The sequence below is a fragment of the Anomaloglossus baeobatrachus genome, chromosome 1 (assembly GCF_048569485.1).
Source record: "Anomaloglossus baeobatrachus isolate aAnoBae1 chromosome 1, aAnoBae1.hap1, whole genome shotgun sequence".
Lineage (NCBI taxonomy): Eukaryota > Metazoa > Chordata > Amphibia > Anura > Aromobatidae > Anomaloglossus > Anomaloglossus baeobatrachus.
This window is the reverse complement of record NC_134353.1, coordinates 149,833,992-149,859,199: the sequence shown is the minus strand read 5'-3', so window position 1 is coordinate 149,859,199 and position 25,208 is coordinate 149,833,992. Positions and strand designations below refer to the sequence as shown.

The 25,208-nt window shown below is 45.3% G+C and overlaps 1 protein-coding gene across 1 annotated transcript in view; it reads left to right on the top strand.

The window, feature by feature from the left end:
- The first annotated feature begins 5,296 nt into the window (after window positions 1–5,296).
- LOC142290555 (cytochrome P450 4V2-like) overlaps window positions 5,297–25,208 on the top strand; it is a 110,918-nt gene continuing 91,006 nt past the window's right edge. The window contains exons 1-2 of the mRNA XM_075334518.1: window positions 5,297–5,611; window positions 20,686–20,798. Coding sequence (XP_075190633.1) covers window positions 5,413–5,611; window positions 20,686–20,798 — 312 coding nt within the window. The 5' untranslated portion in view covers window positions 5,297–5,412. The remainder of the gene's footprint in view (window positions 5,612–20,685; window positions 20,799–25,208) is intronic.

The following is a 25,208-nucleotide window of genomic DNA, read 5'->3' as shown; positions in this document are numbered from 1 at the left end:
TCCAGGTTTGATGTCCACACCAGGTGGGGCGGAGCCAGGTGGTTGACTCCGCCCACCGAGGAGTTCACAGGCCTGGAGGCGGGAAAACACGGCCGTTGAGTTGAGAGCAGTACAGTTCAGGGCAGTGGAGCAGTTGAGTGGAGGAGTTGTAGTAGAGTTGGAGGTGAAAGGAGAAAGGACACGCACAGGCAGACCTAGGACTAGGCCCGCCAGTGGAACTGCTTGGTGTCTGGGTCGGAGCCCAGGCACCTCCAGCAAGGTCGGCAGACGGTGGTGGCCGTCTGCAGGAGTTGGGAGTACGGTCGGTGGAACCGTAGGTAACAAACCGGGGAGCCGATTGGAAGCCAAGCACCAGGCAGGGTACTCAGACCCCGACTAGGCTAGTAGCCGCCGTGATAGTCAAATTCACTGATTGCAGTCTGGACCTCAGGGGTTCATTCCCACCCAAGTCCCGATTGAAGGCAACAGCCCAACCAGCCAGGATAAGTGCCACCGTCAAAGGCAAGAGATCCAAGGGGCCAGCGTCTGCGGGCAAACGGGCTCCTACGGCACTTACACGCCGGGGAGCGGACTACCAGTGTCCAGGCACAGGAGTCAACATCCACACAACACAGGTGCAGGGGAACGACAGCCATCACCAACCCGTCCAGGGAGAACACTGCATCTGGCTGAGGGCCCCGTCCATTCTGCCGTTTGGTTTACCAGCGACTCCAGTATCTTGTGTCAGAGTGAGTACACCAGCGCCTTCGGGCCGCGCACCACACTGCACCACACCTGCGTCCAGTATGCCCACGCTCCCTAGCCCTCAGCACCTTTCCACGGGCCCCCGTGACCATCACCCCTGCCCACGGAGGGGTTAACACCGAGTTGCATAACACCGTCCCCGGGAGGCCTAGTCAACGGCAGCGGTGGTGTCCACCATACAATCACCACAACCCGTGGGTGGCGTCACGAACTTTACCTATTCCACCAAACCCCTGCGTGCACCGCCACTACCCCCCTTTCAGAGCGACGTGACCCCCGGGTCCTTGAGAGGCTCGAGCCACCACCCGCAGTACACGAGCATGGATCCGAGCGGCTCGGCGGCCGCAGCCGAGGCCGCGGGGCGGTACATATACACAGGAGAGCTGTATAATTTAGAGACAGAGACCCTGCTTCCAGCGATGTGTCACTTACTGAGCTGTTTGCTGTCATTTTGATAAAATCACTGTTTTCTCTGCTGCAAATCTAGCAGTTATACAGAACTCATCAATATGCTGGACTTCCTGGCAGCATTCCAAGTAGTCCTCTAATGATAATCTACTGCTGATTAATCAATGATTTTATCAAAACCACACTAAGCAGCCCAGTAAGTGACACATCGCTGGAATCAGGATCTCTATCCCTACTTTATGCTGCTCTCATTTTAGGTGGCAAAAACCTGGTGACAGATTCCCTTTATTATACCTTTACTATGCTGCTATAGCAAGAAAATATTCTTATTTCTATTGACTAAAAGGGAACCTGTCAGGTCCAATACGCACCCAGAACCACAAGCAGTTCTGGGTGCATAGAGCTAATGCTTGCCTAACCGTCCCTATATTCACTAGCATACTTCCCTGACGAAGGCCATGTGCCGAAACACGTGTTGGTTTGGCGTCGGCACGGCAGCGAGACATGACCGCAGGTAAACCCTCTCCACCATTTCTCCTCCTTGCCTGACTTTATGCCCGGATACTTTATTACCATATCTATCATGCACTAGCACTTAAATATGATTTTTTTTCATACTGGCCTCTGCTCTACATGATTGCACCTTAATACATTTGTTGTAACCCTGCACCTTACCTATTGTGTATGGCTATTTATTATTTACGAGTATCCACTTGGATCTACCCCTATTATATATCTCATTGACAGTATTTCAATATAAATTCTTTGCACTATAGTCCTGCACTTTATTGTGTGAATCTATTCATTCTATTTATATATTTATTTATTTACTGTCACTTTTTGCTCTATTACAAATTTTGTGCAATCCTGTGCAGTATGTATATTCACTTACCATCTGGCATATATACATTACTCTGGGCATTCCCTTCTTTATGGTATTTATTACAACTTATATTATATTTTGCGGAGATATTTATGTATTTTTGGGATTCTGCATTTACTCTTGTCCTCTGTCGTGCTGTCCTTTGTGCAATTTGCACTTTTATCCTATCTTTTAATTATTCATTAAGAAAACCTGGTTTTATCATGACTATTTGTGTATTGGCTATATGTTTATAAGGTTATACACTAGCATAGATAAATAGATCTTTCGAAAGAGTATTTCTAAAGATCTTATATCATATGCTAATGAGCGAGGGGACTAGTCCCCTGGGCGTTGCTTCCCTGGCTAGTCGGCCCCATTAGCATGCTAGCACACCCACTGAGGCGTACTAACATGCTAATCAATGCGCAGTGTCAGAGGATGATATCACTCACCTCTCCGCTGCCATCGCCACCCGACACTGAATTTCATGCACATGACCCCAAAGTTTGGGTCATGCATAGGGATGATCAAATACCACAAATATCCCTTTTCGCGAATATCCGACAAATAGGTCGCCGCTATGCGAATATTCGATGCGCAATGCAAGTCTATGGGAAGGCCGAATATTTGGTATTCGGGTTTCCCATAGACTTACATTGCACATCGAATATTCACGAACAGTCGAATAGCGGCAACCTATTCGGCGAATATTCGCGAAGTCGGATATTTGTGGTATTCGATCATCCCTAGTCATGCACACATGAAGCCGGATGTACGCGTCCTGGCTTCAATCTGAAGTAGTGTGCATGGCCGAAAGTCCGGGGTCATGCGAACTGAGCCGAAATCCAGTGTCGGGTGGCGATGGCAGCGGAGAGGTGAGTGAGATCATCCTCTGACGCTGCGCATTCATTAGCATGTCAGCATGCCCACAGGGGCTCACAGGCGTGTACTAACATGCTAATGGGGCTGACTAGCCAGGGGAACAACGCCCAGCTAGTCCCCTCACTCATTAGCATATGGTAAAAAATCTTTAGAAATACTTTTTCTATAGATCTCTTTTTCTATGCTAGTGTATACAGGGACTGTAAGGCAGAGATTAGCAATATACACCCAGAACTGCTCGTGGTTCTGGGTACATATTGGACCTGACAGCTTCCCTTGAAGGGCTCATGCGCACGTTGCGTACTTACATGCATTTACGCTGCGTATTGCACTGCAGCGTAAATGCATGCGTCCTGCGTCCCCTGCACAATCTATGAAGATTGTGCATGATACGTGCGCACGTTGCTTTTTTGAATGCAGCGAATTTGGTGCTAAAATTTTGAATCCTAGTCCCCTCCCCATGGCAGCCAGGACACACCAGTGGGCGGGACCAGGTGGATGGGAACGCCCACCTAGGGGTCTTGAGGTGACAGGGGGTGGGAACAGTTCGGAGTTTGTCTTGAGCAGAGTTGAGTGCAGTCTGGAGGAGACAGGGTCAAACAGTGAGCAGTCTGCAGTGTGGTCAGGGTTGGAGCCCTTGGACCATGGGAGACCTGACTAGGTGGCAGACGGCTTTGTAGGGCCACAGGCGACGGAGACTCAGTCGCAGGTGACCTGAAGTGGACCGAGGCAGGGTTGTAGCCCGCCGGTACCGACGACAAGAATCCAGTCCGGAGGCCGTGCATGGGCGGGGTACCTGTACCCTAGGACGAGGCAAGCTTCAAGCCCCTTGTTAATTGACCAGCGGGACAAGGTATTAGGCCTTGTTCCCGAAGTGAGCAGCCCAGATAGAGCAGACCGGATGCCCAACGCGGGGGACAGGGTGTCCGCCAAGCACCCATTGAAGTCCCACGGGTCAGCGTCTGCGGGCAACGGCTCCCTCTGCATCCAAAGCTGCAGGGGAGCAGATTTCTCCTGTTCCAAGCGAGTTAATCCACACACCACAAGACACAGGAGTAAGGGCCCCTAAATTGCTCACCCGTGTGCGGGACCAGCACACCCTTCCAGTGGCAATTGGCATCCAGCCTTGGCTTACAGTACAGACTCTGTGTGGATTATTCATAATCATGAGTACACCGGTGTCACCCGGTCCAACCTGCCAACAACGCCCCAGCCCTGCTCCTTACTCCGCACCCGGGCCCCGGGACTACACCTCACCTACCTGTGGAGGGGATCCCACCTTGCTGCCCCGCTCCATCAGCCCCGGGCACCAACATACAAGGCAGTGGTGGTGCCACCATCCCATCACCGCAACTCACGGGTGGCGTCACAGACAATCTCCCCTGTAAGGCTGCTTTCACACCTCCGGTTTTAGCAGAGCCGGCCAATCTGGCTCTAAAACCTATGCAACGGATGCGGCGACAAAACCGCATCCTTTGCATAAGTTTTTTACATGCAGCCCGTCCGGTTTTTGCTGCTTGCGGCAGGCTACTGAGCATGTGCAGTGGTAAAAAACGCATGCAGCGTCCGGATGCGGTGTTTGCCGCAGGAGGCCGCATGCGGCTTCCATAGGCATGCATTGCAAATTGCGCCGCATCGGCCAGATGCGGCGCGATGCGTTTATTTTTGCCGGACAAAAAAACGTGCCAGGCAACGTTCCATCCAGCCGCCGCATTGGCTAAATCTGCTGCATGTGGCAAAAAACGGACGGAACGCATGCCCATGCGGCACAATACGGCACTAATGTAAGTCTATGCAAAAAAAATCGCAACCGGCGGAAAAAAAAAAAACGGTTGCGTTTTTTCTGCAAAGCGCCGGATTGTGCCGCACAGGAAAAAACGGATGTGTGAAAGCAGCCTAAATACCTCCCTTTTTCACTGTGTGTGTGAGAACGGGCGGTTGCTCGAGCCCCGGGTCCGGTCACCACTCGAGCCCAGGACACGATCCCGGATCCGAGCGCCCCTCGGGCAGCCCCGGTCGCTGCAGCAGGAGGCGGCACCCGTCCGCGACACAGTAATTCCCTTATTTCCAATTTCCAAACGTTATTCGTGCTCTTTATATTTCAGAACAAAATAGTCTTTGTGTCCAAGGATCTAATGTTCTATGGATAATGTATAATAGCTTGTAGCTGCCTGTCCTGGTCTATATACACTACCTGGACTGTGACAAAGTCAAACTAGATGTAAAAAAATAGCAACAACAATGAAACACATAAATCCTACACAGATCCGGTGGATACAATATTGGGGAGGCCGGTACATCTGCAGCTGCTGGAGCAAATACACAGCAGTGTAATGGAGGAGAGGCCTGTCTGGCAGCATGTGTCCGCCCCTCCTGTGCTGTATTATTATGAGGAAGCACAAACTCATTGCTAACTGGCTGTGATAGATCCAGGGGAAGCAGAAGCCAGGAAGACGGAGGCGTACACCACAAGGAGATCACCACCATCATCATCATCAGTCCACAGCGCAGACATGGAGCTGCTGCGGGGAGACGTGCATCTGCTGCTCTGGGTCACTGCAGCCATTGTGCTGATAACCTTCCTGCTGATCTCTACTGTACCTTTCTTCACTGACTATATTCGGAAATGGAAAGTAATGATGCCAATCCCAGGAGTGGGTCCCAACTATCCACTGGTGGGGAATGCACTGATGCTGAAACCAAACGGTGGAGGTAAAATATATATATATATATATTAGGTTATCTATGAGAAACGACAAACATAGTCCACAGCTGGTTAAGAGTTGACAAGCGGCAAACTTAGTTCTACTCTGCAGTATGTATATATATATATATATATATATATATATATATATATATATATATATATATACATATATATATGTATATATAAAAAAATATTATATAAATATAGATAGATATATATATATATAAAACAATATTATATATATATAAATATTATATATATACATATATAAAAACATATACATTTATATAAATATATATATATAAATATTATATATATAAATATTATATATATGTATATATATATATATATATATATATATATATATATATATATATAAATAATATTTATATATATATATTTTTATATATATATATATATATATATATATATATATACGGTATACACACACACACACACACACACACACACACACACACACATTTGTTGATTGAAAGGCATATTTGTTTCTAAAATCCCATTATTCAACCTCATGAAAGTCACTGTAACCTTCAGTAAGTTTAGATCAGAGCGTGCTGTGCAGTGATATTTATCAATGTGCAATCTGTACTCTCACCAGAGCACAAGGTCCTTTCTCCATTTTTTTGTGAATAGTTATTAGAGTATATAACGCTCTGATATATACCGTACTTCAACTCTTCATTCTAGAAATGTAAGTTGCAATAGTTAAAGAAAAAAATAATAATAGAGGAATAAGGTTCTGTCTTTGTCTCAATGCGTAACAATCAAAAAGACTGCTGGAACACCATTGCAAATGTGAACAGGGTGCTAGCTAAAATATACACATCTACAGTGTGTCCACCCATATCCTGTCCACCGCCGTTAACTTGAGAACGGCGGCAGCTATAGGCATAGAAGTGGTGTCTAGGTATAGTAAAGTAGCCATGCGCTGCGCAATGAAACCACCTATAGCGCCACCTGGTGGAAAACAACAGAGTTAGCATTTTTATCTCGAAAACGGAACGAGTTAGAGAAAACAAGTGAATTACAAAGTTGTAGGGCATCATCAATTCAATACGAATCGACACCTTGCATACAGAAATGCTATGATTAGATTGTGTAAAACTCACAAGGCTGCGGACGTGAAGCGATACCTCATGGAGACCTTCCTACAAGTCATTGGGTATGGTGGCTGTATGGAGTGGCCTCCATACTCACCTGACCTGACGCCATTGGACTTCTTTCTGTGAGGTGACATTAAACAGCAGGTGTATGCGACCCCTCCACCAACATTGCAGGACCTACGACGACATATTACAGATGCTTGTGCAAACGTGTCACCTACCATATTGCACAAGGTGCAGCAAGATACAGTATGCTGTCCAGAGTCCAGATGTGCATTGCAGCTGACGGTGGCCACTTTGAGCATCAAAGTTAAATGAGTACCATATGCGTGACCAGCATTCAATGTTTTGGGGGTGTCATGGGTTTGATATCATAGCATTTCTGTATGCAAGGTGTCGATTCGTATTGAATTGATGATGCCCTACAACTTTGTAATTCACTTGTTTTCTCTATCTCGTTCAGTTTTCGAGATAAAAATGCTAACTGTTGTTTTCCACCAGGTAGCGCTATAGGTGGTTTCATTGCGTAGCGCATGGCTACTTTACTATACCTAGACACCACTTCTATGCCTATAGCTGCCATCGTTCTCAAGTTAATGGCGGTGGACAGGATATGGGTGCCCGATAAATAAGAGATTACCGTGAAGTGGTATCGGGCAGTAATGAATTGATAAATACATTAGCAAAATATCTCTTTTTTCAAGTAATCCTTAGCAGTCATGCAATGTCATATTTTCAATTTTTCCAATTTTTCATATGGCTGATTGTATTTTTCATTTCTTTATGTATCATAGTGCAGTTATGCTTAATACATGCATTTTCAGTGCATTTTTGCTGTGTTTCTCCGTGTTTATGTCCCATGTGGTTTTTAAGTGAAATCAATGGCTGGAAGGGCTTAACACGCAAAACAAAATTGGAGAAAGAATTGACATGCGGCAGGTTTATTATCAGCCCAAAAACTGCGAGCAAAAAAAAAGCAATGTGAGCACAAGGCGCATTAATAAGCGGTGAGGGACTTTATGGAGCATATTATGGGTCAGTGGGGGACATAATAGGGCAGTGGAAGACATTATAAGGCAGTGGGGGACATTATAGGGCAGTGGGGTACATAATAGGGCAGTAGGGACATTGTAGGGCAGTAGGGACATTATAGGGCAGTGGGGGACATTATAAGGCAGTGTAAGTCATTATAAGGCAGTTGAGGGACATTATGAGGCAGTTGGGGGACATTATGAGGCAGTTGGGGGACATTATGAGGCAGTTGGGGGACATTATGAGGCAGTGGGGGGCATGATAGGGCAGTGGAGGACATTATAGGGCAGTTGAAGACATTATAAGGCAGTGGGGGACATTATAAGGCAGTGGCGGACATTATAAGGCAGTGGGGGACATTATAGGTAAGTGGAAGACATAAGGCAGTGGGGGACATTATAAGGCAGTGGCGGACATTATAAGGCAGTGGGGGACATTATAGGTAAGTGGAAGACATAAGGCAGTGGGGGACATTATAAGGCAGTGAGGGACATTATAGGACAGTGGAAGACATTTTAAGGCAGTGGGGGACATTACAGGGCAGTGGGGGACATTATGAAGCAAATTTGGACATAATAGAGGAGTGGGGACATTATAGGGCAGTAGAAGACATTATAAGGCAGTGGGGGACATTATAAGGCGTTGGGGGACATTATAGGGCAGTGGAAGACATTATAAGGCAGTGGGGGACATTATGAAGCAAATTGGGACATAATAGGGCAGTGGGGGACATTATAGGGCAGTGGGGGACATTATAGGGCAGTGGAAGAAATTATCAGGCAGTGGGGACATTATAGGGCAGTGGGGGACATTATGAAGCAAATTGGGACATAATAGGGCAGTGGGGGACATTATAGGGCAGTGGGGGACATTATAAGGTAGTGAGGACATTATAGGGTAATGGGGGACATTATGAAGCAAATTGGGGCAGTATAGATCAGTGGGGAACGTTATGAAAGAAATTGAGACATTATAGGGCAATGGGGGACATTATGAGGCATCAAGGATTGTGGAAGGTAGCATAGTGTAATGAGGAGTGGAAGGGGGGGGAATTAATACAGAGATTTAGTATGGGGGAGATATTATAGAAAGGGCAAATTTTTGGGGGACATTTTGGAATGGGGCACTTTGTGGGGCTATTTTGGAGAGAAGCAGTGCGTGGGGAGAAATTTTGTGCAGGAAGCAATTAACAACCCCTTCTTATTCCACTTGTTTCCCTAGACATTAAATAAACGGGGTCAGGATGAGTGACCTAATTATTATATAGGGCCAGAATGAGGGACATTATTAGTTTATGGTGGCACGTGGGGCATAATTACTGTAGGGGCAAATTAGGGGACATTATTACTCATGAAATATAAGTTAATTTTGAGAAAACTGTCTCCAATGGGGGAACAAGAGTCTAACATGGTGTAGAAATTGGGGAAATAGTGTGGAATGTGCTCTGGGAGTGATTGGCTATAGGTGACTGTTATTTTCTGCAGAGTCGCGTCATGGCAGGAAGAAGTGATGGCGGTCAGTGCCGGATGAAGAAAAAATGTGAAGATGAATAAAGTCAGCTAGAGAAGTCACTGGTAAGTCAGTGTATTTACATGAACACACACACTGTACACTGTATACAGAGCTCCTGTATATAATGTCACTGGTGATCACTGTATTACCTATACACTGTATACAGAGCTCCTGTATATAATGTCACTGGTGATCACTGTATTACCTATACACTATATACAGAGCTCCTGTGCATTATGGCACTGATGATAATATTAGTGTTATTAGCATTGTAGTTTTTATTCATGATCATTATTGTAGTATTATAAGTATTATATGTCCTTGTGTAGTAGTAATATGTCGTCTGGTCATGTTGTACTGATATTTGTCTCATGTGTGGTATTATTTGGTCATTAAGTGGTGTGGTTATAGTGTTACGGTATTTCTCCCTTGTATGTGGTTGTATTCGGTCACTATGTGGTCTGATTAGGGTGTGGCGGTATTACTCTCTTGTATGTAGTTATATTCGGTCATTATGTGGTCTGGTCATAGTGTTGCAGTATTTCTCCCTTGTATGTGGTAATATTCGGTTACTATGTGGTCTAATTATGATGTGGCAGTATTACTCTTTGGTATGTGATTGCTTTTGATCACTATGTGTTGGTAGTATGTTATCTGGTCATAGTGTCATGGTATTTCTCCCTTGTATGTGGTATTGTTCGGTCACTTTGCGGTCAGGTCACGGTGTGGTGGTATTTCTCCCTTGTATGTGGCTGTATTTGATCACTGATTGGTGGTAATATGTGGTCTGGTCATGGTGTGGCGGTATTTCTCCCTTGTATGTGGCTGTATTTGGTCACTGTTTGGTGGTAATATGTGGTCTGGTCACGGTGTGGCGGTATTTCTCCCTTGTATGTGGTATTATTGGTTTTGGTACAGTGGGTTGTGTTCTGTATGGAGGTCAATTTTTCTCTATAAGGGGGAGATTATTTCCAATAGCAAATAAATACTTAAACATTTAACCCCTCCCTGTCCTGTGACTATTACACTACAGTAAATATGCACTTATAGAGGTTCTCCAGGGAAAACAGGTAATCACCTTTACTAAGTTCACGTGCACACACTGACTATTCATTGAGATTTTTACCTCAGTATTTGTAGCCAAAACCAGGAGCGGTAAAATCAGAGAAAAAGTGTGATGGAAACTAGAGCACCACTTCTGTATTTTTCACCCACTCCTCGTTTTGGCTACAAATACTGAGGTAACATACTGACCAAATACTGAACATGTGAACGTGGCCTAAGGATAAGTGATAACTTATTTATCAGTGGGGTCCGATTGCTGGGACCTGCACCGATCGTGCAACTTTTATCCCCCATTACACTGGAGCTCGTGTCCGACTCGACCCCTGATCCATTCATTCCCTCAGTGGCTGTGAGCGCTGTGCTTGTTTTTATCTGGCTGCTCCACAGAGGTTGAATGGAGCTGTGGTCACACACCCCACCCCACAGAGGATGAATGGAGCTGCGGTCACGCACCCCACCTGCCGCTACAAAAAGTTCCCCAATCTTCCGATCGGTGTGGTTTCCACTAGTCTAGATCAACCGATCAATAAGTTATCACCAACCTAACCTGTAGATCGGTGATAACTTGTCACCAAAGACCCCAATACTGCAAACTACTATAATTGTACATCCCAGTTATGGTGCACAATATAGATGTGCAGGAGCCGCCTGTGTATACAGTCAAAGCAACACAATAATGGGGATAACGCTAATGGGTGTTTATATTTAGCAGTAAGGTGGGCCCCTGGAGTCAAATCCCCTGGAGAGCCCTAGACACCCCAGTCCGACCCTGGTAGCAATCCTAAAAGTCAATATTGACCCTTTAATGAGCTTTGCCATCCTGACAATTGGACATCTTCTTTTATCTACCTGTATGTTTTCCCTATAATAGGTCCATTTGCTGTATACTTTCTACACCCAGCAGTCTAGGAACAACCTACGTTTTGTGCCACAATCCATGTTGGCTTTGCATTTTGAAAGAGTTTTGTGACCATTGACATTGTTACAATTGCCAGCCCTCTTGTTCGAGGTTTGAGGGGGTTTTTTTCAATTTAAGTGACTGACAGCTGATCTACCTCTGAAGGCACTTTACTTTTAACTGCAAACTCAATTGAATTTGTTTAGAAATTAAAATTTTACAATTTTTCTTCCACTTGATCTGGATAGCGTGTGCCATTAATTAAATTACGTATTTTTCAGATTATAAGATGCATTTTTCCTCCCCAAAATTTGGGAGGAAATTGAGGGGTGCGTTTTATAATCCGAATTTAGTTTACCAGGGATGGTGGAGGGGGGGTCATAGGAGCAATGCTGCGGGCACTGTGCTGGGGCTACGTGCGCTGTGCTGTGCTGAGGGCTTCAGGCGCCATCCTGAAAATAATGAAGGTTTCAGCTCACCCATATGAAGTCTCCAAGGCAAGGATGGATGCCCGCAGTCCCCCGGACAGGCCGGTCCGTGATTCAGAGTAGATATGGAAGGAAAAAGGGTTTGGACTCAGCACCAATGCAATAATATAAAACTTGGAACTTTATTAGAAAATCTAAAACGAAGGTACACAGGTCATCCAAAAAATCGCCATGCGATTTTGCCTAGCGGCTTTACGCGTTTCGGACAAACAGGGGAAATTAAAAGCAGTCATAAGCCATAATATCTTAGAGGCAAGAGGTATATATAGCACTTTAGGTATGGGGAAAAAAAAAAAAAAGCAAGCCAGAGAAACAGGAAGGGAGTTCACCTGAAAAAATGCAAATGAGAAGAAGGAAAAAAAAAAAAGTGTGTGAGAGAGGTATAAAATTAACCCTTCCAGTATTATATGGCAGAGGATATGTATTAATGGGAAGTATATTAATGTGAAAGAAAAATGTATTTTCTATTTATATTTATGCGACACAGAACAAAATGATATGTCTGTAGCAGCATCTAAATTGGCAGTTTCAAGATATATATTTATCATGATGTTTGTAATATTACCATATTATGTGAAAATATTATCTGAAATATTATGTTGATATAACCCTAATGTATGCTCTTCATTCATACGGCACCAAACAACACAATGTGCAAAAAGTGCCATAAAAAATATATAACAGCTCCGGTCACAATGTTATATGGGAGAGTGTGTAAATGAATTGACATATGCCTACAAAAATTTGTTGAAAGATTGTAGGATGGTGGAAACTATATACTAACATAAATAGTAAATAGGGGTATATGTGCAAGGAAAGGAGAAAAAAAAATAAATCATACAATGTAACGCAAATCGGACTGATAATTGAGTCCTCTGGGATGCCTGGTATCCAGGCATAATATCCACTTCGCTTCGGCATACAGAAGTTCACAAAACCAATCACCTCCCCTAGGTGGCCTGTTCACTCGCTCAATGCCTGCGACATCCATCATGGTGAAATCTCCATTGTGGCAATCAAGAAAGTGTCTTGTGAGACCTGATATAGATCTCTTATGCCTTGGAGGATCCAAAGAAGACGGAACAGATGGAATATTGGTGTGCTCCGATATTCGCCTTTTTAGAGGCCGGGAGGTACAACCAACATAATCCTTGCGACATACTCCACACGAAGCTCTATAAACAACGTGTGTGGTGGAGCAATTTATGAAGGTTGGAATCTTGTAGAAACTATCCCCAACAGGGATGGAGAGGGTTTTCTTCATAAATTTACAAAGTCCGCATCGGGGCATGGCACATTTGTGTGAACCTTTTGTGTTTAACTAGGTTTCATTTTTGCTCTTTGACATGAACAGGCTGGGAGATACCATATTCCCTATAGTCCTTGCTTTTCTGGCTACCACATTAACTTTACTAGATAGTATCTGGGCAAGTTCAGGATCCTGATGAAGGAGAGGAAGGTAACGTAAAAACACGTCCTTTATTCTAGGAAAGTCCATACTATATGGAGTGGAAAAAGTGATTGAGTGAACTTGTTTTGTGGTTGTATTTTTATTGAGAAGAAGATCTTTCCGTGTTTTTTTGCCGGCAGTATTCAAAGCACGGTTGAGGACATTGTCGCTATAGCCCCTGCGCCGCAGACGCGTCTTCATCATCTCAATTTCAGAGTGATAAGCGGCGTCTGTGGAGCAGAGGCGACGAGCCCTAAGAAATTCATCTAAGGGTAAGTTATTAATAGTATGTTTAATGTGATTGCTGTTTGCATGTAGTATGGTGTTCCCACCAATCGGCTTTCTATACAAGGAGGTGTTGATAGAACCTGTTCTAGGGTCACCAGCGAGGTATACATCAAGAAAAGGAGTGGAATTTTCTGAGAAAATAACTGTAAAGGTCAGATTCATGTTATTAGAATTCAGATAGGAGAGGAAAACATTGGATAGATTTGTGTCGGGCGAGTCTCTTCTGCGTCTCCAAATCATATTCAGGTCGTCTATATATCTAGCGTACCAAAATATTTGGTCCAAGAATGGATCATTAGATGTATGAATATAGACAGTTTCCCACGAGACCATATACAAGTTGGCCAAAACGCAGGAGAAACTCACCCCCATCGGACAGCCATTAACCTGTAAATAAAACTTGATTAAAACTGAAAAAATTGTGTTTCAAAAGAAATTCACATATCAAAATGACATATTCTCTGAATATGTCACTGAGGTTATTCAGCTGAGCCAGATGGTGAGAAAGGGATCTGAGGGCTAAATCATGCGGGATGCAAGAATATAAGTATGTGACATCGCTTGTGACCCAGAACATATCATCAGTCCAGGTTAGGTCGGGGAGATTCTGCAGTAAATGTTTGGTATCCTTAATATAACCGGCGGATCTCTTAACAAGGGGCTGCAAGATATTATCAAGCCAATCCGAGACCCGACTGGTTAGGGAATTTGTGCTGGCCACAATGGGGCGCAACGGTGGAGGAAAGAGGCCCTTGTGTGTCTTCGGGAGTCCCTGAAAAATAGGAAACACGGGGACCTCATTGATTAAATAGTCACAGGTACGTTGATCAAAAATGCCTGAAGATAGTCCCCGATCTAAGATATCATTTAATTTTTTAGAGAAAGCCTTGGTGGGATCACAAGTAAGTCACCTATAGGTGCCGGTGTCTTCCAACATATGTAAAATTTCCCTCTCATATAGGGAGCTGTCAAGAATAACCACTGAGCCGCCCTTATCGGCAGCTCTAATGGTAATATAAGGATTGTTACTAAAATCTTTGAGAGCTTTGCGTTCATGGACAGTGAGATTACTGGTGGATTCTGTATTTGAAGAAAGAATATTTTTAATCTCTGCCTCCATCAAATCTTGGTATGTGTTCATGATGGGGACACGTGAGGTAGTGTTGGAGGCCTTAACAGAGGGAATGCAAAGTTCAGTAGTATTAGGCAGGCTTTGCACGTTGCGACATCGCATGCCGATGCTGCGATGTCGCACACGATAGTCCCCGCCCCCGTCGCAGGTACGATATCGTGTGATAGCTGGCGTAGCGAAAATTATCGCTACGCCAGCTTCACATGCACTCACCTGCCCTGCGATCGTCGCTCTAGCCGGCTACCCGCCTCCTTCCTAAGGGGGCGGGTCATGCGGCGTCATAGTGACGTCACACGGCAGGCGGCCAATAGCGGCGGAGGGGCGGAGATGAGCAGGATGTAAACATCCCGCCCACCTCCTTCCTTCCGCATATCCTACGGAAGCCGCGGTGACGCCGGTAGGCGATGTTCCTCGCTCCTGCGACTTCACACACAGCGATGTGTGCTGCCGCAGGAGCGAGGAACAACATCGGACCGTCGCGTCAGCGTAATTATGGATTACGCCGACGCTGCACTGATGATACGATTATGACGATTTTGCGCTCGTTAATCGTATCATCTAGGCTTTACACACTACGATGTCGCATGCGATGCCGGATGTGCGTCACTTTCAATTTGACCCCACCGACATCGCACCTGCGATGTCGTAGTGTGCAAAGCCTGCCTTAGAGTCATCTAACTCTGACAGAGTTTTGATGGAAACATGCTCCTGGAGACCCATGTGTAGAGGAAAGGTAAGTTCATCCGTGGCGGCATTAGGTGTTGCAGCAATATCCGTAGGACTTTGTTCAGGAGAAAAAAAATGCTTTTTAACTGTTAAGTTCCTGATGAATTTATTGACATCTTTGATTGTTTGAAACAAGTCAGCTTGGGATGTTGGAGCAAAATTTAGGCCTTTTTTGAGGAATTGCAATTGATGAAAATTGATGGAACAAGCTGATAAATTTATAACGGAAAATTCAGTTTTATCAGGTACATCTAATATCTCCGATAATGATTCCTGTTGGTGCGACGAGGAAGGGATCTTGTTGCGCCTACGATGCTTTCTTCCTCCTCTATGGCCATTGTGTTTTTTTACTTTTTTGGTCTTTTGGGAATGGCGCCCTCTGCAGTGTTTTCAGAGTCCAGTGAGCTGCCACCTGTGGTGTCCAGGTCAGTGGAAGTAAATATCAGAGATTTTTCACGATGAATATTATCACTATGATGTTTTAAAATGGACTTCCTTGACATGCTCCAGGAATCAACCTGGTTGGTGCTATAATCATTCATATCACGCTTATATTTTCTTTGTTTGTATTGTATGAGGCTGTCCTCAATCTTATGAACATTAGCGAGAAATTTGTCATGGAGTTTCTTATAGTCCACTGCATCGTAATTTTTGTTCAGATAATATTGGATTTTATTAATCTGTTTATCAAAGATTTTCAATTTCTCCTCCTCCTCTTTGATAATGAGATTCATGAGATTCAGCGAACAAGTGGTAAGGATATTATTCCACTCATCTGAAAATCCTGATGGAATACAAAAGTAGGAAATTTCTTGAGTCGGAGGCCACGCGGAATCATTGATTTCTCTATGTATTTCTTAAGGGTGGCCACCAGGTTCTAAGTCTGTGGGTAAATGCCTTTTCCAGATCCCAAAATGTATACGTCTTATCCGTACTGGATGGAGGATCAAATGTAGCTGTGGCATTATCACAGAAAATGGAGTCAAGCTTCCTCCGTCTTTCCTCATTATCAAACGAGGAGACATCCATGGCTTTGGAAAAAATATATGTATATTTATGTACAGTGCCTACAAGTAGTATTCAACCCCCTGCAGATTTAGCAGGTTTACACATTCGGAATTAACTTGACATTGTGACATTTGGACTGTAGATCAGCCTGGAAGTGTGAAATGCACTGCAGCAAAAAAGAATATTATTTCTTTCTTTTTTTTTTTTTTAAATTGTGAAAAGTTTATTCAGAGGGTCATTTATTATTCAACCCCTCAAACCACCAGAATTCTGTTTGGTTCCCCTAAAGTATTAAGAAGTATTTCAGGCATAAAGAACAATGAGCTTCACATGTTTGGATTAATTATCTCTTTTTCCAGCCTTTTCTGACTAATTAAGACCCTCCCCAAACTTGTGAACAGCACTCATACTTGGTCAACATGGGAAAGACAAAGGAGCATTCCAAGGCCATCAGAGACAAGATCGTGGAGGGTCACAAGGCTGGCAAGGGGTACAAAACCCTTTCCAAGGAGTTGGGCCTACCTGTCTCCACTGTTGGGAGCATCATCCGGAAGTGGAAGGCTTATGGAACTACTGTTAGCCTTCCACGGCCTGGACAGCCTTTGAAAGTTTCCACCCGTGCCGAGGCCAGGCTTGTCCGAAGAGTCAAGGCTAACCCAAGGACAGCAAGGAAGGAGCTCCGGGAAGATCTCATGGCAGTGGGGACATTGGTTTCAGTCAATACCATAAGTAACGTACTCCACCACAATGGTCTCCGTTCCAGACGAGCCCGTAAGGTACCTTTACTTTCAAAGCGTCATGTCAAGGCTCGTCTACAGTTTGCTCATGATCACTTGGAGGACTCTGAGACAGACTGGTTCAAGGTTCTCTGGTCTGATGAGACCAAGATCGAGATCTTTGGTGCCAACCACACACGTGACGTTTGGAGACTGGATGGCACTGCATACGACCCCAAGAATACCATCCCTACAGTCAAGCATGGTGGTGGCAGCATCATGCTGTGGGGCTGTTTCTCAGCCAAGGGGCCTGGCCATCTGGTCCGCATCCATGGGAAGATGGATAGCACGGCCTACCTGGAGATTTTGGCCAAGAACCTCCGCTCCTCCATCAAGGATCTTAAGATGGGTCGTCAGTTCATCTTCCAACAAGACAACGACCCAAAGCACACAGCCAAGAAAACCAAGGCCTGGTTCAAGAGGGAAAAAATCAAGGTGTTGCAGTGGCCTAGTCAGTCTCCTGACCTTAACCCAATTGAAAACTTGTGGAAGGAGCTCAAGATTAAAGTCCACTTGAGACACCCAAAGAACCTAGATAACTTGGAGAAGATCTGCATGGAGGAGTGGGCCAAGATAACTCCAGAGACCTGTGCCGGCCTGATCAGGTCTTATAAAAGACGATTATTAGCTGAAATTGCAAACAAGGGTTATTCCACAAAATATTAAACCTAGGAGTTGAATAATAATTGACCCACACTTTTATGTTGAAAATTTATTAAAATTTAACTGAGCAACATAACTTGTTGGTTTGTAAGATTTATGCATCTGTTAATAAATCCTGCTCTTGTTTGAAGTTTGCAGGCTCTAACTTATTTGCATCTTATCAAACCTGCTAAATCTGCAGGGGGTTGAATACTACTTGTAGGCACTGTATATGTCAAAAAGTGCTCGTATCCAGCAGGCGTTTATGGATGACCTGAGACAAAATACTGTTGCACCATAAAGAATGTCCAAGTGCGGGAATATGCATACAGATTACGTTATAAATATAACGATTGCCTGAGACAAGTCCCTGGGTGAGCACGAAAAAAACAAGCGCCAAAGTGAGAGGAAGGCTTCAGCTCACCCATATGAAGTCTCCAAGGCAAGGATGGATGCCCGCAGTCCCCCGGACAGGCCGGTCCGTGATTCAGATTAGATATGGAAGGAAAAAGGGTTTGGGACTCAGCACCAATGCAATAATATAAAACTTGGAACTTTATTAGAAAATCTAACTCGAAGGTACACAGGTCATCCAAATAATCGCCATGCGATTTGCCTAGCGGCTTTACGCGTTTCGGACAAACAGGGGAAATTAAAAGCAGTCCTTATTCATAAGCCATAATATCTTGGAGGCAAGAGGTATATATAGCACTTTAGGTATGGAAAAAAAAAGCAAGCCAGAGAAACAGGAAGGGAGTTCACCTGAAAACATTTTTTTTTGTATACATTTTTCTTATTTTTCTTATATAGCAGTAACAATCTTTCACATTAATATACTTCCTATTAATACATATCCTCTGCCATATAATACTGGAAGGGTTAATTTTATACCTCTCTCACACACTTTTTTTTTTTTTCCTTCTTCTCATTTGCATTTTTTCAGGTGAACTCCCTTCCTGTTTCTCTGGCTTGCTTTTTTTTTTCCCCATACCTAAAGTGCTATATATACCTCTTGCCTCCAAGATATTATGGCTTATGACTAAGGACTGCTTTTAATTTCCCCTGTTTGTCCGAAACGCGTAAAGCCGCTAGACAAATCGCATGGCGATTTTGTGGATGACCTGTGTACCTTCGTTTTAGATTTTCTAATAAAGTTCCAAGTTTTATATTATTGCATTGGTGCTGAGTACCAAACCCTTTTTCCTACCATCCTGAAAATGCAAACTTCAAAAAATGGTGCCCAGAGTCGGTGTGTGGGCAGATGGAGCGCTTGGCTCAAGACCTCATTTACGCATGCGCCGCCTCTGATCCATTGCCCTCCCAGCAGTGGACGTAGTGAAAATGGCGCCCAGAGGTGGCACATGCGCAAATGAGATCTTGAGCCGAGAGCTCCATCTGCGCACACGCCGACTCCGGGCGCCATTTCTTTGAAACCCGCCCTACCAACAGTTTCTGGAAGTTGCCTGTCTCAGAGAGCCCGCAGCGAGCATCTGGGACACCCACCGCACCACTCACAGTATTGCCCTACTCCACCACTGCCTTTGCCTTTCTATGATCCTGGCTCCACCACCGCTGCTGCCCGCTCCCGATAAGACAACACCAGATTGTAAGACGGACCCCTTTTTTAACCTTTTTTTTCCTCTAAATAGAGGGTGCATCTTATAATCCGATGTGTCCTATAAACCGAAAAATACAGTACTTCATTTGTTTATTTAGAAAACAACAAACTGGCTCACCATGTCAGTTTAAGTGTCCTTAATTGTAGCAGGACCACGACTGCAACGGGAGCCAACTCTAGATAATGTCCATTGAAATAATGTACGTCCAGCTCATAGCTACGCTGAAATAAAATCCCCAAAGCTTTCTTGTAACCAACTATCAAAAACAAGTAATAACAATCCAACAGATCCACAGATCCGATGGTGCATCTGGTGGGGTCGTGTTTTCAAGTTTTTGATACTATGTTACACGAAAGATTTGTGGATTTTATTTCAGCGCAGCTATGAGCTGGACGTACATTATTCCATTGGACACTTTGATTTGTTTGGTGTTTTTTGTATACAGAAAAAAAACCGCAGCAGCCCAAACCCTGATTGTGGGCACAGGCAGCTGTGGACTCCTGCGGAAAGCACCCACTGCCCAGCATGTCCGGTTTGTGTACACATACCCTTAAGGTTTTGTTTAGAACTACTTTAAGACTCTATTATCTGACGTAAGCTCTCCGTGTTGGCGTCAATGACACTTAACTAAGTGGAGTGTTTGATAATAGAATATTTGTCATTTTTATATACCACTGCAGTGAACATTATATTCTGCAATACTGTAATATAATACAAATCGGAATGATTGCACTGAAAAATATTTTCCGATTTAAGCTACTTCAAGATAAGCTTTGACTTCTGACTGATTCCTTTTTGAGGTGTTTTCATTAGATAATGTGCACATTTCTGTTTTCAGGAAAAATCCAGAGTAATTACTATCTTTAAAGCACCACTCCATTGTTTTTTTTTTTATTATTGCCCCGTTGGAGTGATGATTATAAGACCCTGTCCCCGGTCTTCTAGTCACATGCCGCAATCTTCATCTTCTATTGCCGTAACTCCGGTCGGTCTCCTGTGATCTGTGACCTGTCAATAGTTCCAGTGTTTCATGGAATGCAGAGGTCACAACTCAATAAGTCTATGATAGCCTCATTCTGGTAATCATTGAATTGCATTGGGAGCTTGTGCTGTAACTTCTGACTTTTGGCCAGTCAGAAGTTACGGGCACAAGATGGCGCCGTTGGAAGGTGAGTATATGACAGGAGGCTTAGTTTTGAAGCGCCAATTCTGTGTTGAAAAAAAAAATAAAAACCACTGAAGTGGTGCTTTACGTTGTTTCAAGAACAGAAAGCTGAGGAATTGTTTGTTTGTTTTTAATTTTAATTTTTTTTTTTCAGATTTTTTTCAGCAAATTATTGAATTCTCTGAGGTGCTGAGACATATTCCACTGATAAAACTTTGGATTGGTCCTATACCTTTCTTGATATTGTACCATGCAGAGACCATAGAGGTTAGTAATATATTGTGTGCACCTTTTTTTAATTTCCCCTAAAGCAGATTTATGCTGGATGTAAGCTTCCTTAGCCGTCTGTCCCTTGCCAGATATTGTTCTTAATGTTTGTACTATTGGATTGACTCTTTGTGTTCTGATCTGAATTCTCTAATTTGACCACTCTTCTGAATAATGCCTTTCTTTCATTTGCCCTTCCTGTCCCTTACCACTTATTGCATTGTGTTCTATACTACTCCTGGTGTGCTATATGATTTCATCATTGTCCCCATCTGTCCGGGTCTGTCCCGGCTATCTCACTTCTTCCTCGCCACATCGGATGTGACTCTCGGCTCCCACTGTGCTGCAAGTGTAAGCCAAGTGTCATGCTACTGTGATCTGATCCTGCGATCGGATCACAACTGCGGAGGAGAGGGCGGGCGCTGTGGAGGAGAGGGAGGGATTCATCTCCCTATCTTCTCCATTGCCAGCTGATGCGATTATTGCACTGCACTACGGTGTCATACGAGTGCAATGCGATGGTTCACTCTGTCTATGGGTGCAAGTGAAAACGGATCGGATTCTTCCTGCAGCATGCTTCGACTGTTTTCTTGGTCTGATTAGGGCTGACAAAATAATTGCATATGGGAACGGCCCCATAGAGTAACATGGGTCTAGGTGGAATGCGATTTTTTTTTACCACATTCCACTTGGACCGTTTTACTCGCCATGTGTCCTAGCCCTAAGCCAGTAGTCACTCCATGGAAAGAAAACAGGAACCTCTGCAGTGATAGTCAGATTCCTGTATTAGGATAAAAGAAACTAGAGTAGCGTTTCCAGCCATATCTGCAGTGTTGTAATTGCATAGATAGGGACTGATTAGGGGCAAAGAGGAGCCTAAGATGTGAAGAGATCAACTACCTTCTCCAAAGTGGCACATAAGGGGTGCATTATGATGAGCTATTGGACAGCAAATAGTACATGTATCATCTTGGCACATGGTCCCTCTTCTGTCTGTGTCTGCTTTTGGGCTGATTCATCAAAATGTTATGAATGGTTTCAGGTGTATACTTTGAAAAGCTGCACAATTTATGTGACTTTTGGCATTTTTGCACCAGTTCCGATCAGCTTCTCCAAAATGGGTAAACATAGAGAAGTCTGTCACACCCCCTGCTTTAATTGACTCCTCACTGTCAATGTACAATCTGTATTGAGAGCCTGGTGTACCCTGGGACATCTCCCTGGGCTCAGCTACATGACTAAACCTAAAAATTCAGATTGAGTCAGAACAGCTCCAGTCAGTAATCTAAGTGGGATTCAGAATCTCCTTGCCTACATTATGCTGCTCTCAGGTGAGGTAACAAAAACCTGCCGACAGATTCCCTTTAAGAAGCTTGTGTTTCTTAATGAAGTTTGCGTATGTTACCCCACCACGCTCTTTCATTAAGACTAGCATGTACTCCTAATTAATTGGACACATAGATTAAAGGGTACTTTACACACTGCGATATCGGTACCGATATATCGTCGGGGTCACGTCGTTAGTGACGCACATCCGGCGCCGGTAGCGACATCGCAGCGTGTGACACCAAGGAGCGACGATCAACGATCGCAAAATCGTCCAAAAACGGTAATCGTTGACACGTCGCTCCTTTCCTTAATATCGCTGCTGCTGCAGGTACGATGTTGTTTGTTGTTCCTGCGGCAGCACACATCGCTATGTGTGACACCGCAGGAATGACGAACATCTCCTTACCTGCGTCCACCGGCAATGCGGAATGAAGACGGTGGGCGGGATGTTACGTCCCGCTCATCTTCGCCCCTTAACTTCTATTGGACGGCCGCTTAGTGACGTCGCTGTGTCGCCGAACGCACCTCCCCCTTGAAGGAGGGATTGTTCGACGGTCACAGCGACGTCGCTGACAAGGTATGTGCGTGTGATGCTGTCGTAGCAAATATGTTCGCTACGGCAACGATCACCAAGTATCGCACATACGACGGGGGCAGGTGCTATCGCGCTCGACATTGCTAGCAATCGCTAGCAATGTCACAGCGAGTAAAGTACCCTTTAGTCCTGTGATATACATTTGTAAATCTTCATTTTTTTCTTGTTGCCTCCAATTCCTGTTTAGTGTCTTCAGACTTGTTTTCCTGTCTGGTCGACCATTATTTCATCACATGTACATTAAGTGGGTGAAATAAGTATTGAACATGTCACCACTTTTTTAAGTAAATCTATTTCTAAAGGTGCTATTAACACGCCCACCGGGGCCGTGGGGCACTTTGAACCGGGCCGTTTCTGTTGGGAGGTCACGGTGGCAGGGCCCGACTCCGTGAACCTGGCGGTGTCATTTAAATGAGTGATATTAACAGGAGATAAGTCGTGACACCACCTGTGGTATTCGGCAATGTATGTCCGACGCTGCTGGATGGGACCGCTGGGGCAGATGGTGATGCAGCAATGATGGTACAGCTCCCCACAGGTGGAGCAGGGCCCCAGGGTAACCAGTATAGTCTATTGTGCCGCCCCCGTACCAGCAGCCGGGCTGCTCGGATCCGGATCTGCAGTATGGCTCAAGGGATTCTACCGGACCCGGGGGTTGTGCGGACACTCCGAATAAAAGGGGACGTATTGGTACGGGATTTGCCGTAAACTGTGACGCCACCCACGGTGTGTGGTGAAATGTGGCACCACTGCTGCTGTTGTGGGTTGCCTGGAGGCGATGAGGTTGCAACTGGATGTTAACCCCTCCGTGGGTAGGGATGGATTCCCCGGGGCCCAGTGTTTCTATGCTGAGGATGGTGACTGCAGGGGTTGGCGCACCCAGTCAGACTGGGGGATGATAGTTTACTCACGAGTGAATGAATCACACAGGTTCAATGGTAAACCAAGGTGCTGGTGGCCTGCCGCCGCGGCCGGGTGTATCTGGTCCCACACCCGGGCTGATGGTCTGTGTCACTTTCCTCTGCACTCTGTGTTTGGTGTGTTGGACTTCCCAGTGTGAAACACGGGAGTCCGCTCCCGGACCTTTTGTTGGGAGCCTTGCCCGCTGACGCTGACCCTTGGGATCTACCGGGCCCTGGCAGATGCCCTATCCCCCGCGGTGGGTGGTTGTCTGCTTTTGGGACTTTGGTTGGGACAGGACCTATAATCCTGCCCTCAATTGGTTAATTAGCTAGGCCATTGGTTCCGGTCCTGGCTTCAGGGTCCAAGTACCCCCTATGTGCACGGTTTCCGGGTCGGTTCTTCGGTGTCGGTACCGGCGGGCTCACCCTGTCCTGGTCCACCTCGGATCTCTTGGCAGCCGTCTTCCCATCTCCTGACAGACATGGACCACCGTCTGCCACCTAGCCAGCACGCCGGGGCTCCAACCCCGACGCCTTTTCCTTTCTGTCTTCAACTTCACTGGACTGACACCTTTCCACTTGAACTACAACTTCTAACTCTCAATTCTTAATTAACTCTTTTCCGCCCCGGGTTTTCCAGACCCCTAGGTGGGCGTTCTCCATCCGTCTGGTCCCGCCCACTGGTGTGCCTTTCCTACCCTGGGGGGGTGACTAGGTTTGGTTGGCTAGATGTAACCCTGTGTGGGATGGTGTTATTCAGGGGCCTATACTGTGTGACTACCTGGTTTTGCCAGGGCATCACACTATCATGGAGAACTTAACATTGGGGTGCAGGACCGAAGACGCAGGGAATAAGTGGACGACACAGGGGCTGTAGTTTCCTTTACATTTTTCTTGGTAGTAAAAATGTAATGGAAATGGTGCAGGCCAGGGAAACTGGTTCGGATGGTAACGGAGGTCCGGGCAGTCTGGAAGCAATTGGGGATCCACCTAGCCAGGTGGGTTTGGAGGCCTTCCTTCTGCGTTGTCCTGTGTAGGTCCCTGCTGTTTAAGGCTATGCTGCGGCCCTCTTCCTGGTGTTTGTACTGTTTCTCACTCGTATGGCAGGCAGCGCAAGCCTTTTACAGGTGCCGCTCCTCTGGTAACAGCTCTGTGTTCTAATATGCTGTTGTGCCGCCGGGTGTCCTGTGTTGTTAGAAGACATGCAGTCTCCTGCCCTCCGGATTCAGCTATTAGACCTTCAGTACCTGAACAACCAAAGACTCCGGCATCCTGTGTCTCTGCGCTGTGCTCTCGGGAGAGCTCTGTCTCTGCTGCTCTCTTCCCCAGGCTCTTTCTCTAGACTCCATCTGCTTCATTCTGCTCTTCTTTTCCCTCTGTTTCTGAACTCTCTCCCAGGCCAGAATGCATAGGGATGCTCCCCATGAACTGGGTTTTAGAGCTCCCCCTTCTTACATGGAGTCAGGAAAGTGTTGACTGCTGGTGCTAACTTGCATGGGGGACCCCCTTCTCGCTTCCAGGCATAGCATCCCCCCTGTGAGGATGGCAACGCTACTGTGGCAACCGGACCACTGGGGTGCCACA